The sequence below is a fragment of the Grammomys surdaster genome, unplaced genomic scaffold, assembly GCF_004785775.1.
Source record: "Grammomys surdaster isolate TR1022 unplaced genomic scaffold, NIH_TR_1.0 210, whole genome shotgun sequence".
In the NCBI taxonomy this organism is placed as follows: domain Eukaryota; kingdom Metazoa; phylum Chordata; class Mammalia; order Rodentia; family Muridae; genus Grammomys; species Grammomys surdaster.
The window spans coordinates 3,165,808-3,180,239 of record NW_021604655.1 but is presented as its reverse complement, the minus strand read 5'-3'; the positions used below and the strand labels follow the sequence as shown (position 1 = coordinate 3,180,239).

The 14,432-nt window shown below is 41.3% G+C and overlaps 1 protein-coding gene across 2 annotated transcripts in view; it reads left to right on the top strand.

Annotated features, from left to right (window-relative positions):
- Znf410 (zinc finger protein 410) overlaps window positions 1–14,432 on the top strand; it is a 30,090-nt gene that overhangs the window by 3,434 nt on the left and 12,224 nt on the right. The window contains exons 2-8 of one of the 2 annotated variants that reach the window (XM_028771877.1): window positions 2,081–2,201; window positions 3,092–3,227; window positions 6,440–6,658; window positions 8,208–8,399; window positions 11,363–11,513; window positions 12,882–13,063; window positions 14,188–14,277. In XM_028771877.1, the coding sequence (XP_028627710.1) occupies window positions 2,169–2,201; window positions 3,092–3,227; window positions 6,440–6,658; window positions 8,208–8,399; window positions 11,363–11,513; window positions 12,882–13,063; window positions 14,188–14,277 (1,003 nt within the window). In that variant the 5' untranslated portion in view covers window positions 2,081–2,168. Of the gene's footprint in view, window positions 1–2,020; window positions 2,202–3,091; window positions 3,228–6,439; window positions 6,659–8,207; window positions 8,400–11,362; window positions 11,514–12,881; window positions 13,064–14,187; window positions 14,278–14,432 lie in introns of both variants that reach the window. The other variant, XM_028771876.1, reaches the window with a different exon arrangement.

The window sequence follows — 14,432 nt, the reverse complement described above, 5'->3', positions numbered from 1 at the left end:
ATGCCAGCTTGCTTATACAGCTTAATAACTCTGTGATTTATTGAGCCTTGGTTTCTTCCCCTCATGAACATGATAAACAATATTAAGCTATCTTAGTGCTTGAGGAAGGAAAATGTACATGGAAAGAAAAGTTGGGCATTAATGATTCTTCGTTTTATGTAAGAAATAAGAGGAACATTTCATTTACATCTTATGAGTTGGATTTCAGACTGCTAAAAAGAGCGAGGGAGAGACATCAACAACAAAAAACATTAGTTCTAGTATTTCTTTTAAGAATTAGATATATTTATTTGTGTGTGCACATATGTGGGGGGCAGAGGACAATTGGTGAGAGTTAGTTCTCCCTTTTTGTCCTGTGGGTCCTGGGCATGGAACTGAGGTTGTCAGGCACGGTGGCAATTACCTTTACAAATTGAGCCCTCTAACAGGCCCTAATTCCAGGCTTTCTTAGTGTCTGTCTTAGTCTAACTTTCCAGTCTATCCTGGTGTTAATGGAAAAATCTCCATCCTGGGTAAACATTTTACTGTCTTCACTTTATGGATAGCAGAACTCCCAATTTTACCAGCAATTCCACCAAATTAAGTGAACTCATGTGCCAAAGTCTGGGTGGAGAGGAATTGGGCAGGAATTTTGGGTTAGGAAACTAGCAAGGTCTATGCTTAGCATGAATAGACAGACCTTAGGTTCAGTATCCAGTGGAGAGCAAGGAAAGAGGAAGGGTGAGAGGGAGAAAGAAACATCCTTGCTTCTGTATCTGGACAGTCCGATCGCTCTCCCTCTGCAGCTCCCTCCCCCCACCCCTTGTTGCTTGTTTGCTTTCAGTGCTAATGATTGCACTTGAACATTGTGCTATGCTGTGCATGTGCTTTACCTTGAGTTACACATCTAGACTTGATGGCTATTTGTTTTGTTTCATTGAGATCACAGTAGTAGCCCAGACAGATCTTGAATTTGCTGTAGAGCCCAGGCTCCCTGAGTGCTGAGATTGTAGGTGTGCACCACCAAACCCCAGCTGGGCTTATTTTTAAATGATCAAAACAGCATAATTACCTTTTAGAAACAAGAAAAAAGAGTAATTCACACTGTTCTTTTAAACAATAAAACTACTGTTATATCTGTGAATTTCTTTTTACTTTTTGGATGTTGTAATTAGTGTTAAAATGGGAAATAGTTTTGTAATCAATTTTTTTTGTTGTATGGTCTTTATGATATTGTGTGTGTGTGTGTTGTTATGAATCAAACCCAGGTATTTGCACATGCTAGGCAAATGCTCTACCACTAAACTACATCCCTAGCTATAACTATTTCAAAGCAACACTGCCATATTTAATAGTCATCCCCTATATTGTGTGTATGTGTTTAAGGGTTCTAAAAGATAGTCGTGAATTGCTTCCAGTTCTTTGTCTTATATTTTCAATGACCATCTTTGGGAATATACCTTTTCCATACTTTAAGACCCTTTCAAAAAAAATAAAAATAAAAAAATAAAAAAAAAAAAGACCCTTTCATAGCCAGGTGTATCTGTAACCCCTCACAATGCTCAGGAAGAGGCAGGTGAATCATTGACATTTGCAGGCCAGCCGGATCTGTATGTGGATTTCAGGCAGTCAGGGCTTCATTAGAAGTGGGAACTTGTGGGGACTGGAGGTAAAGCTCCGTGGCTAAGAACACTGGCTGTCCTTGCAGAGAACCAGAGTTCGGTCCTTAGCATCCACTCTATGGTGCTCCAGGAGAATCTGATACCCTCTGTTGGACTCTGGACACTTGGACACACAAAGAGTTAGTTATACATGCATGAAATAGAAATACAATTTTAAAAAGAAGTAGAGATAGTTTATCAAAGCTTAATGCTTTTTATAGGTTTTGATACTTATTGGGCTTGTTCTACTTTAAAACAGATGTTATCGGCCGAACGTCTGCTTGTGGTTTTTTAGATATAAAGGGGTGCTTTTGTTTATTTAGCTGCATTTTCTTACTGCTCTTAATGCTGTATCTTTCTCTTTTTTACCCTTATTTTAGGTTAAATTGATTACCAACCTAGTTCAGCATCTTACAGGAAATGTGTAATGTTTTTTAAAGGGATATGAATATAACAGGAAGGTGTCATTGACTGAATTAGATTTGAACCAGTCCCCTGAACAGCTACAGGATTTCAGAAGCTGAATCAATGTTATCAGATGAGTTAGAATCCAAACCAGAGGTGAGCCCACTTAGCTGTTTATTCTTAGACTGTTGGTCAGGAAACAACTTCTCTAGTGGCTTAATAGTAAACATTCTTGACTTTGTGACCCAAATGATTTTTACTACAACTATTAGTTTATGATTTTTCTGTTACTAAATGTTTTCTCAAAGACTTTATTATTCAGTTTCCATCTTTTGTGAGTTTTTTTACATTTGCTATTTAAGTATTTAACGAAATACTTAAAGTACTTAAATATAATAAGATATTTTATATTTCTGAAGTATATTTATATTATATAGTTGTAATATATATGTATATATTTATTTACTCAAATCTTGTTAATTTTGTGTATAATTGAAAATATCTTCTTTCTAAACATGATTAAGAGATTTAAGCATTTTATAATTTCTATCATTTTTCATACTTTAATTGTAGTAAATTTGTGTTCTATACTAGAAAAGTCACTAAATTTGAAATCATTACTTAATTTTGAAGACTGGAACTTTAACTAATTATGTCATCTTCAACAAGTCAGTTTTTTCAGATTGATTGCTTATTTGTAAAATACATGTTCACTTAGGAATTTAATAGAAGGATTAAATGAACTGAAACCCAGGAAAGTACTTTCTAAGATATAGTGCAGTTCAGTTTTTTAAAAAAAAGCTCATTATTTAAAAATACACTTTTATAATTTTTCTTTGATAGAAAAAGAGATTAATATAATTTTATAAATCAATTATTCTATAGAACAAACACCTTGATAAATGTAGTTAATCTAGTTTTTCTATGTATATCACTGAGACCAGGAACAAGACTTAATTATATTATCACTTGTTTGATAAATTTAAACTTGAGATTCATTCCTAGCAACCTCTGATTCTCAGTTTTACCTGTTTTCCCCTCCTCAGCTCCTGGTTCAGTTTGTTCAGAATACTTCCATCCCCCTGGGACAAGGGCTAGTAGAATCAGAAGCTAAAGACATTACTTGCTTGTCCCTCCTTCCAGTGACCGAGGCCTCAGAATGCAGTCGGCTAATGTTACCAGGTAAAATGTGTTCTCTACAGATAGGACAAAGAAGACCTAAGAGGTTAGCTACTCTGTGCCCAGCGTAGAGTGCAATTGATTTTCCACCTGTTTGATAGAAACTAAAGTTAGGGGTCATATCAAAAGGCAGCCATGGAGGTCACGAGGGCCTAGGGAGGTTAAACGTAGGAACATGTATGTGAAAGTGGGGCAGAAAGGCCATTGTAGCACTGGGCCACTCCCTTTTGAAGGCATGATCTCAGACAAGGGAGCCTGAGAAGGGAAGGCGCTGAAGTAGGTGACTGTCAGCATAGCTGACACGGGACCCCAGGGGAATCAGAGTGTCAGAGGCCCCAAGAGGCCAAGGACACAGAGAATGAAAGGAGGGCATCCCTAACACTGGCAGGGAGGCTGGGGAGGCAGGCCACAGGGAGGGGTGGAGGTGACGGTATAAAAGCTAGCAGAGTTGAGGAAGGGATTTGATAGTTCTTTACATTTTTTTAGTTTTTTGAGACAGGGTCTGTCTATGATCTGTGGTCTGTGATCTGTGATCTATCTGGCCAGATCTATGATCTGGCTTGGAACTCACAGTGATCTACCTGCCTTTCTGTCTGCTGGAATTAAAGGCTGTGTGCTACCACTGACCCTATATGATATTTTTAAAGGCTTTTTTTCCTCCTTCTTTCCCTCCCTTCCTTCTTCTTTCCCTCCCTCCGTCCCTCCCTTCCATCCTTCCTTTCTGTTTTTCTTTCTGTTTTTCTTTTCTTTTTTTTTTTTCTTCTTTTTTTTCCTTTTTTTTCTTCTTTTTTCGAGACAGGGTTTCTCTGTGTAGCCCTGGCTGTCCTGGAACTCACTCTGTAGACCAGGCTGGCCTCGAACTCAGAAATCCACCTGCCTCTGCCTCCCAAGTGCGGGGATTAAAGGCGTGCGCCACCACTGCCCGGCCTGTTTTTCTTTCTTAACTTTTTTAGATGTGTACTTGAATACTAGCTTATTAAATTATAAACTATTGAATCTGTACCTATCTATCTAATTTAATCGCTTCTCTTCTAAGTATGATGTATATCATTTCATGCATGATATGCATGTTTTTAAATTAAAAAAAAAACCAAACCTACAATCTTTGGGGCTAGAGAGATGGCCTGGCAGTTTAAAGCACTTGTTGTTTTGTGGGGAACCCAGGTTCAATTTCCACAATTCATATAATGGACCTCAGCCACTCTAACTCCAAATGTGATGTCCTTTTCTGACCTCCACAGGCACCAAGCACACATGTGGTGCACATTCACATACACACGAACGGACACACTAAAAACATTAATACACATACAAACGTTAAATAAATTGTAAAAAAATTAAAATATTATTTTTAACTTTTTAGCAATTTTTTTTTGTTTTGTTTTTTTTGAGACAGGGTTTCTCTGTGTAGCCCTGGCTGTCCTGGAACTCACTCTGTAGACCAGGCTGGCCTCGAACTCAGAAATCCACCTGCCTCTGCCTCCCAAGTGCTGGGATTAAAGGCATGCGCCACCACAGCCCGGCACTTTTGAGCAATTTTTAATTCATTTTTTACACTAAGTTACTTATTATGTGTATGTGTGTATATGCACCATAGTGTGGAGGTTAGAAGGCAGCTTGTGAGGATTGGCTCCCTTCTACCTTACTGATTGTAAAGATTGAACTCAGGTAATCAGGTTTGGTGGCAGGCGGCCACCCACAGGGGTAATGTTGGCCCTCGTGTTTTAGTTGTGATATATGGCGAGTACAGAACATACAAAGGCACATCTGTGTAGCTTGAGTGATATAAGGAACTCCGCATACAACGCCCTCCCTGACAGGAAGAGTGTCACTAGTCTCCAGGCTCCATAGGCTCTGCCTCAGACCAGACAGGAAGGGCATTGTTAGTCTCCAGGCTCTCCATAGGCGCTGCCTCAGAGAGAAGCTTCCATTCTTCTGTGCATCGTCAATGTTTGTACTTTTGTAGTTATTACTTTTGCCTTCCAAAATTGACCATCCTTGTATACATCTCTAAGCAAAGGATTTTAATCTTGTCAGGTGTGGGGACCTTAAATGAATGGAGTCATGTGATCTCTTTAGTACGTGTTTGTATTTTGTTTTACTCTGTGTTTGTGAGGTTCACCCTCACTGTAGCTGGGTTTTGTTTGGTATCAGTCACGGCATCCTGCTGTATTTACATACCACGACTTTCTTGTTCATGTCTCCATTCTCTAATATTGTGCTATGATGGCTAGTGCTAGTACAAAGTTTATGTTTTTAAAATGTTTTTTGGTGTGTGTTTGGTAGAATACACATGGCGTAGAATTACCATTTTAAATTAGCATTTAGTTTATAGTTGTGTGATATTAAGAATATTTACATTGTCCATTTTTATTCCTATGATCTTGCTTGCCATCTGTTTAAAAGAGGAAAAAGTATTACCTGCCTTTTACAAAGATAAATGAAAGCCTCTGAAAATATTGGATATGTCATCATGGTAGTGTAATTCATAATTGTATTGAGATGTACTGCCCAGTTCCTCCCTTCTTTAAATGTTAATTATCATTTAAAATTGTTTATATAAAATTTTTTGGAAGCTTTTTTGTTTGTTTTTCTTTGAGGAAGAGTCTCACTTAGCCCAACCCTTAGAACAAACTTCTTTTTTGGATTTTTGAGACTGGGTCTCTATGTAGAGACTATCTGTTCTAGAAGTTGCTCTGTAAACCAGGCCAGCCTTGAACTCACAGAGATCCACCGGCGCATGAACTTTTTTTTTTTTTTTTTGGTTTGGTTTTTCAAGACAGGGTTTCTCTGTGTAGACCTGGCTGTCCTGGAACTCACTCTGTAGACCAGGCTAGCCTTGAACTCTTGAACTCAGAAATCCGCCTGCCTCTGCCTCACAAGTGCTGGGATTAAAGGCGTGCGCCACCACCGCCCGGCTGTGCATGAACTTCTTTAGAGCAGGTCTTTTAAATGATTTATGTATATTCAGTGTAACCCCCAAACTGTCATGAAGCACACTGGTTATTCTACAAAACTTGAGGGGTTTCCCAGACTGTTTGTACCCCTGTGATTATTCTGAGGCAGGTTTTGTATTTGCAAAAAAGAAAGCACAGTCTACTCTTGTCAGGGTGTTAGAAAGGAACTGAAGTTTAGTTCTTAGGTGCTGTGTGTTGAGAAGGTGATCTCCCTGGAGGTGAGTGCTGTATACAGCTATGGTGTTCTTCCTTCACTAGATGAAACTCCAAATCATGCTAATTCCTCCAAGGAGGTCCCTTCTTCAGCTGTTTTGAGGAGCCTTCAGGTGAATGTGGGCCCAGACGGAGAAGAGACAAGGGCTCAGACTGTACAGAAGTCCCCAGAGTTCCTGTCCACACCAGAGTCACCTAGCTTGTTGCAAGATCTACAGCCAAGCGATAGCACTTCGTTCATTCTTCTGAACCTAACAAGAGCAGGTATGTTTAGTCTTTTCTGAATATCACTCATTTTTTCAAGTGAAAAAGTTAGAGGTGGGGCAAATATATATATAAAATGCAAAGAGTGTTTTTTATTTGATTACTTTAGAGGATTTGTGTGATCTGGTGACCAGTTCAATATATAGAAGAAGGACAAAGTCTACGATAACTGCATTTCCTCTTGTTTAAGTTTGTGAGATGGTTGATTATTAGTTTTGCCAAATGTAAGAAAAGTCTGCTCTTCACATTTTAGCTTTTATCGTCCCTCTCCTCTGTGGCACAATTTGTATACAAAGTGAGGACGCTGCCTGCTGTGGGGAGACATGTGGTGTTAGGCACTGTGCATCCAGTGGTAAACTCCTTGGACATGGTGGTTTCTCTGTGTAGCCCTGACTGCCTTGAATATGAGATCTCTCTGCCTCACACAGCTGAGTGCAGGGATAGAGGCGTCGCTACACCCTGCAACAGAATCATATCTTGTTTGAGAAAGTTATGTGCTGCCCTTGAGCAGGGTAGTGAGAACAAGAGGAGGCTTGGGGGAGGATGCTTAGTTCCAGATGTGTCTGTTGATGTTTTGATTTTGGAGGCACATTAATGAGGGGGATCCTTTAGAGAGTTAAAAATAAGAATGTAGGGTTCAGGAGAGGTCTGGTACAAAGTAGTCCCTTGGGCAGCTCATCACACCCGGGGAATGTGGCACATGTGTTGTACATTCTTTGATGTAGGTACGTGTGAAACAAAAGTAGAAAGAAGGGGAGCCTGGGAGCCTGGGAAAGGGCCACTTTAGAGGGCAGAAGGACAGCAAATAGAACTGGGAGAGAATGGTGCACAGGAACCAAGGGAGGGAAGTGTTTTAAGAAAAAAGGATGCAAAATGATTCCAACTGCTGTAGGATGGACGAGTGACATTCAGTGTCTATCTAGTAGCCTTGGCAAAAATAGTAGGTATTGGAAGATGGATCTGAGGGAGTGGAGTGAGACTGAATGGAAATACAAGTTAGAAGGTGGAGTTATTTGTACGTATCTGTAAACCCAGTGCCCATGATGCTGAAGTGGAACAAGTTTGAGGCCAGCATCAGCAACGTAGTGAGACCCTGTCTCAAACAAAATCAGTAATTAAAACAACTTGTTGGGCATGGGTTACTCCCCTTTAATCCCAGCTCTTGTAAAGGAGAGGCAAGCAGATCTCTGTGAGTTCAAGGCCAGCCTGCCCTAAATGACAGCCACTCTTAACTCTTGAGCCATCTTTCTAGACCCAGTGAGGGAGAACTTAACTGAAGCATTCAAGAGAGAACGACTGGGCACAGGATTGGAATATTTAGGTGGCCTGGTTGCCAGGAAGGAACATTTTGCCTCTGAAGTAAGAGGAGGCAGAGTTAACAATAAGCCTGCGGGCTGGATGGAAAGACAATGTCTTAATTATTTATAAGAACAGAGACTTGAAGTGAGAAGGAAAGTTCTAGACCTATTAATTCAGGACACAAAGTCTTTGGGCCAGGGCTAATAAAAGGATGTTGGCTAATCTTCCTGTATTCTCTTCCTTCCTCCAGGTCTGGGCTCTTCAGCGGAGCACTTTGTGTTTGTTCAGGATGAGGCAGAGGATTCAGGGGCTGACTTCCTCTCTGGGGAGAGCACAGACAGTAGTATCCCATGGTTCCTCCGGGTTCAGGAACTGGCCCATGACAGTTTGATTGCGGCTACTCGTGCACAGCTGGCGAAGAATGCAAAAACCGGCAGCAATGGTGAGACTCCTGTCATTCTTCTCTCAGGCTTCTCCATCAGAGGTTTGGGTAGCGTGATGGCTGTATTTTGAATTGTGTGTAATTGCAATTGTGTTTTGTAAAGCGGCGGTGTAACGTGGCAGGGACAGCACCTCCTCGGGTCCAGCCAAGATGTTCCTAAGACGTTGCATTATCACCATGCACCAGGCCTAGTACAAAGGGAAGCTTACGGAGGAGGGGAGGGGGCCTGGTGAGGGGGTAGAAGAAGAGAAAGGGGGGGCCAGAGATGACAGAAAGAGAGGAAGAGAGAGAATGGAGAGGGGGAGAGAGAGAGAGGGAGAGAGAGAGAGAATAGTTCTTATAAGCCAGGTTGCCTCACAAGCTAGGTAGCTGTTGGGTGGAGCCTAGCAGAATTGCCAACAACCTTGAATTACCCTTAAGTATGTAAAGATCAAAATTTATAAAAAAATTTTATATTTAAAGCTCAAAAAAGTTAGCCGGGCGGTGGTGGTGCACGCCTTTAATCCCAGCACTTGGGAGGCAGAGGCAGGTGGATTTCTGAGTTCGAGAGTTCGAGGCCAGCCTGGTCTACAGAGTGAGTTCCAGGACAGCCAGGGCTACACAGAGAAACCTTGAAAAACAAAACAAACAAACAAACAAACAAAAAAGTTAAAGTAGCTTTATCAGTTAATAAAAATACAGTTGTAAAACTAATGTTGAGTCTGACTCATAATGCTAAAACTGTTGACATTTGTTAACTAATTGCTTTATGCTGGTTACTTTTTGTTTAAAAACTGTGAGCGTGTATGTGCACATGGAGGCTGAGGTATGTCGTTTGGCTGCTAGGACTGCCCACACATGGCTGTTGTGTTTTTTATATGGGCTGTGGGCACCTAGCTCAGGGCCTCATGCTGCTGTGACAAGCATTTCCCCCGCCGAGCTGCTTTCTCAGTCTGGTGTTTCTCTTCAGCTTAGCCTGTACAACTATTTGTGCGCTGACATCATTTTGGAATAATTTTGGAATACTGTCCCTGGCTCAGCAGTGTCACCTGGCAGCTTAGAGGTGTGGCTGTCTTGGTTCTGAGAGGTGGCTCAGCTGTTAGGATGATTGCTGCTCTTCCAAAGGAACTGAGTCTGCTTCCTAACGTCCACATCAGATGGATCGTAACCTGTAGCTCCAGCTCCAGAGGATCCCACACACTCCCCTACCCCCACATTCATCTTAAAGTGCAACTCTCATGCCTAACCATAGATCTGTTGTATTACAAATTTGGGTACAATACATATTACTCTTAAGAATCATGCCTGAGTAGATTCAAAACCTCCCCATACTAGTCAGACCTCCATTTGCATAACATACCATTAATTTGTAGGTCTCTTCTGATTAGTCCTCTTTCTGTATTTTCTCATTAGTCTGTGATGATTAAGTTATTACTACATGTGTCAATATTATCACTAACCAAGCCAAGATTACACACAGAATTGTCAGTTGACAACTATTTGGAGCTCTTGCTGCTAATCCAGAATATATTTATAATTATTTTCTAATTACTGTTCATATAAAAACAAAAAACTAAATAGTATCTCATAAACTTGGGGACTCTGCAGATATTTCAGAATATTTTATTTTTATAAACAATAACTTGTACACAGAAAATTCCATACTTTTGTTGATCTTTAAATGATTAGTTCATAGTGACTTCACAGTGCCCTGTATTCACCTAACCATTTGGGGACGATTTCTCCTGAGATGATTTTCCTAATTCTAAAATCTTTTGTCCTGGTTAAAATTTAACTTTGCTCATTAAATCTGGGTGTTAGAAATGGAGATCAATGTTATGGAACAAAACATTACGTTAGCCAGCAGGAGGCACTGGGCACTGTCCTGGCCGGAGACAGTCAGTTCTCTAACTGTAGCAAGGCGAGTGAGTGTAGTAGGAAAAGAGATTGCGAGGTGGGTGGGGGAGAAACTGCCTGTGATGAGCTGTTCACAGAGCTATGGAAGTGCAGTATGGTAGGTCCTGCTCTTGCTTTTCAGAGGGAAGTTTGTACGTAGTACAGAGACTCAGTATGCTCGTGGAGAATCAGTGAATGTTTTACTCCATTGCTGATGGACGATATTCTGAAGACAGTGAAAGGGAAGGAGCATCACCTGTTGATATGGAGCATGCGTACATTTCTAATTAACTGATCTCATGTCAATTAACGGGGGCGTGGTTTACTCTCCCTGCCTCCCTTTATTTATGGAACAGCATGCCTATGAATGTTGTCTTTTATAAAAGTGTGATTCAAATTTTAAAATTCATCTGAGGTTTTATGTTTTTTAACATTGAATAACCAAACTGGTGTGAGATAGAAAATTAGAAGATTGTTCTTACCCTTTAAATGATAGGAAATGAACAAGTTGATTTTAAAAAATGGGAAGTCTTAAGAATGGCCATCTGTGATTAAAAAAAAAATCCTGCTATAAGTTCACTCAGCCAGAACAACAGTTTTTCCTTATTACCTAGAACTTGAAGCCACCTCTGTAGACCTCCACTCTGGGTGTTACTTCTGTACCAACCTCTGGGTCAAAATGCTTGGGTTCCTTCTGAGACTGCTCAGTCAAGCATGACTTTGACTCTTCGTACTGCTACTTCTCCCCCTCCAAAAAAGCTGAGACCACAGGGGTGAGACCACAGGGGTGAGACCACAGGGGTGTACCACCATGCCAGGGTCCTACAGAATAGTTTTAATTCTGCTTTCTGAAATATGTGAAAGGGCAGCCTTATATGATATCTCTACATTTGTCAGAAACCTAGTGTTGTGAAATCAAGCATGCCAACTGTGGGTAAGTCTCAATGTAGACGACTCTTATGCCTATACATAGCTATACATAGTAAGCACAGGCAGAGATCTGATTAATAATCAGTAGCAATGAAATATTTGAATCTGAGTATCTGAGCAGGATCTTTCCCTGAATTATGAAATGTCACTTATTACAGGAGAAAATGTCCACCTTGGTTCTGGCGATGGGCAACCCAAAGACTCCGGGCCCCTTCCTCAAGCCGAAAAGAAGCTCAAGTGCACAGTGGAAGGTTGTGATCGGACGTTCGTGTGGCCAGCTCACTTCAAGTACCACCTTAAAACTCATCGGTGAGCAGTCATAAAGAGGCTAGATAAACTGCAGGCAAGCAGGGGCTCAGCTGTGCTGGCTGAGATGTCTTCTTTCGTCAGGTGTGATGTCTACGCGCCTGAGATCTCAGCTTCTAGAAGGCTTTGAGATCGGCTTGGCCTGCATGGGAGACCTTGTTTCAAAAGACCACGATTTCTGGTTCTCATTTGGTTTTGGATGGAATCTTGTGCTTCCAGTTGGTTTAAATTCATTGAGCTTAAATGATCTTTCTGTCTCAGCCTCCCAAGTTTACAGCATGCCAGCTAATATGAAACCTCTTGTTTGAGCCTGGTTTTTGTTGTTCCAAGATCTAAACCAGGGCTTTTTAATCTGCTAAAAATACACTGTTTCTTGAGCTGTATCCCCTAGTTCTTGTTTTTTGTTTTTTTTTAAGACAAGTTCTCAGTTTGCTCACACTGGCTCTGATCTCAAGGTCTTCATTCCTAAGCCTCCCATGCACTAAGGAAACTGCATCCCCATACTTGGTTCAGGACTCTTGTATATTAATAGAAAGAATTGTGTTGTCTTATTTACGTATTTTATTTTATTTTGGGCATGTGGATCCATGTAGGCTCAAACTTTCTGTACAGAAAAAGATGGCTTTGAATTCCTGATTCTCTTGCCTCCACCTCTCGTTACCTTATTCCTGATAAATGTTTAAATGAGACGTCTTAAACCTAAATATCTTAAAGAGTAAAAATTCTCAAATCTCATTACAAAGTAATTTGAGAACTTAACAATAAAGAAATGGACTAGCTGTTTAGAGCATTGGATGCTCTTCTAGAGAACACAAGTTTGATTCCCAGCACCCAGAAAGCAGTTCACAGCTGCTATAACTCCAGTTCCGGGGATCTGATGTCCCTTCTGGCCACCTTAGGCACCAGGTATGCATGCAGTGCACAGACAATGCAGGAAAAACACCCATACACATGAAAATAAATAAAAAATAACAACAGCCAGGCAGTGGGGGTGCGTACTTTTAATCCAACACTAGGGAGGCAGAAGCAGGTGGATCTCTGAGTTCGAAGCCAGTCTGGTCTACAGCGTGAGTTCCAGGACAGCCAGGGCTACAGGGAGAAACTCTGTCTCAGAAAACTTTAATTTAAAAAAAAAAAAAACCTTTACTAACAATAATGGAATGGCACATCTTCCTAGGACATCACCTCAGATCTGTGTGGCCTTGCAGCTGGGATCGGGCTTGTACAGTTTTAACAAAGCAGGTTATTTTGACATATCCCAGTTTGGATTGGATTGGATTGGATTACCTGCTTCGAGAGTAGTCAGAGGTTGACTTATCCCCACCGGCACAAAGTGTTCTCAGGTGTTGGTGCTTGTGACTGTCTTTACAGAAATGAGCGCTCCTTCATCTGCCCTGCAGAAGGTTGTGGGAAAAGCTTTTACGTGCTGCAGAGGCTGAAGGTGCACATGAGGACACACAATGGGGAGAAACCCTTTATGTGCCATGAGTCTGGGTGTGGTAAGCAGTTCACTACAGCTGGAAACCTGAAGAACCACCGACGCATCCACACAGGTGTGCAGCTCTGCCCTCCCTCCGCAGTTTCCTCGCCTCAGCTTGCTGCTCCCTGCTTTCCGCTCGCCTGTGCTTAGGAAAGGCACAGAGAGGGCAGAAGTGAAGGCGCAGTGTTGTGTTACTAGACCCTGAAATTTCGCTGTCTTGTGCATTCTGTTGATTCATTATCAGTAACATCCAACCTCATCTGGATGAGGAACAGACAGTATTGACGTCTGTCTCCAGAAGCCTACCTTGTAGGAAGAAATGTAAGGTTGTCCAAGGTAACCTTAGCGATGCCAGGAGGTAATGGGCAAGTCAGTCTGTTTCCAGTCTTTCTGAAGATTGCATTGTTGTATTTATTGAGTCCTATCAGTGTTACAAAGCAATAAGTAGGAGATAAAATACAACCTGAACACAAGGTACTGCTTTCTTGTTAGAGCTCACAATACGAGAAATAGAATAAGAAGTGTCCGAATGAAAGAAGCAAAACAAAGATTCCTTGCTTCTTAGTCCAAGACCCTACAGGTGCTTCTGGAGCCATTGTTAGAAATGTGTTTTTGCAAAGTGTAATCACTGACCTCAGGTCACCAGTGAGCATGTGCACCTCTTCCCTGCTTCATGCGGCTTTGCTAAGTGACAGGAAGCACACTGTATCGGAAATTAGAAAGGGAAGCCCATGTACAAATCACAATTGTTCTAGACATAATTTCCTCCAATTGGCATAACTTTCAGTATGTTAGGATGGAATAATTTTCTTTTGTTTTCTTAAAACAGTAAATGTGCCTGGAGGTGGCGCACACCTTTAATCCCAGCACTTAGAAACCAGAGGCAGGGGGTCTCAGCCTGATCTACAGAGCTAGCTCTAGAACAGCCAGGTTTAGACAGCTCTAAAACCAAACCAACCAAACAAAAAGGAAATAGGAAATGGTACTTATTCCAAGAAAGAAATTAGAATAAAAATTAGAAGGCTATCTCATGGTCTGTATTCCAGAACATGGAGAGGCAACATTTGCTGGGTACCCAGTTGAAATTAAATAGCATAAGTTAAACCAGAACGAGTCCGTCATTGAAAGCAGGATACGATGATGAAGAAAGCATTTTCAGGAAGAATGCCGAGCCTGTGTCTCACTCTCTGTCCCCAGGAGAGAAGCCGTTCCTTTGTGAAGCCCAGGGATGTGGCCGTTCCTTTGCTGAGTATTCAAGCCTCCGAAAACATCTTGTGGTTCACTCAGGTACGAGAACCTGTGCCATTTGTAGACCTCAATAAGAGACAAGGGCGGGAAGGCGGTATGCAGTATTCTAACAAGAAACACTCCGTCTCCTGTTGATCAGGTGCTAAAGCTCAAGACTGCAGGATGAAGACCCTTAATAATTGCATTCAAAGGGC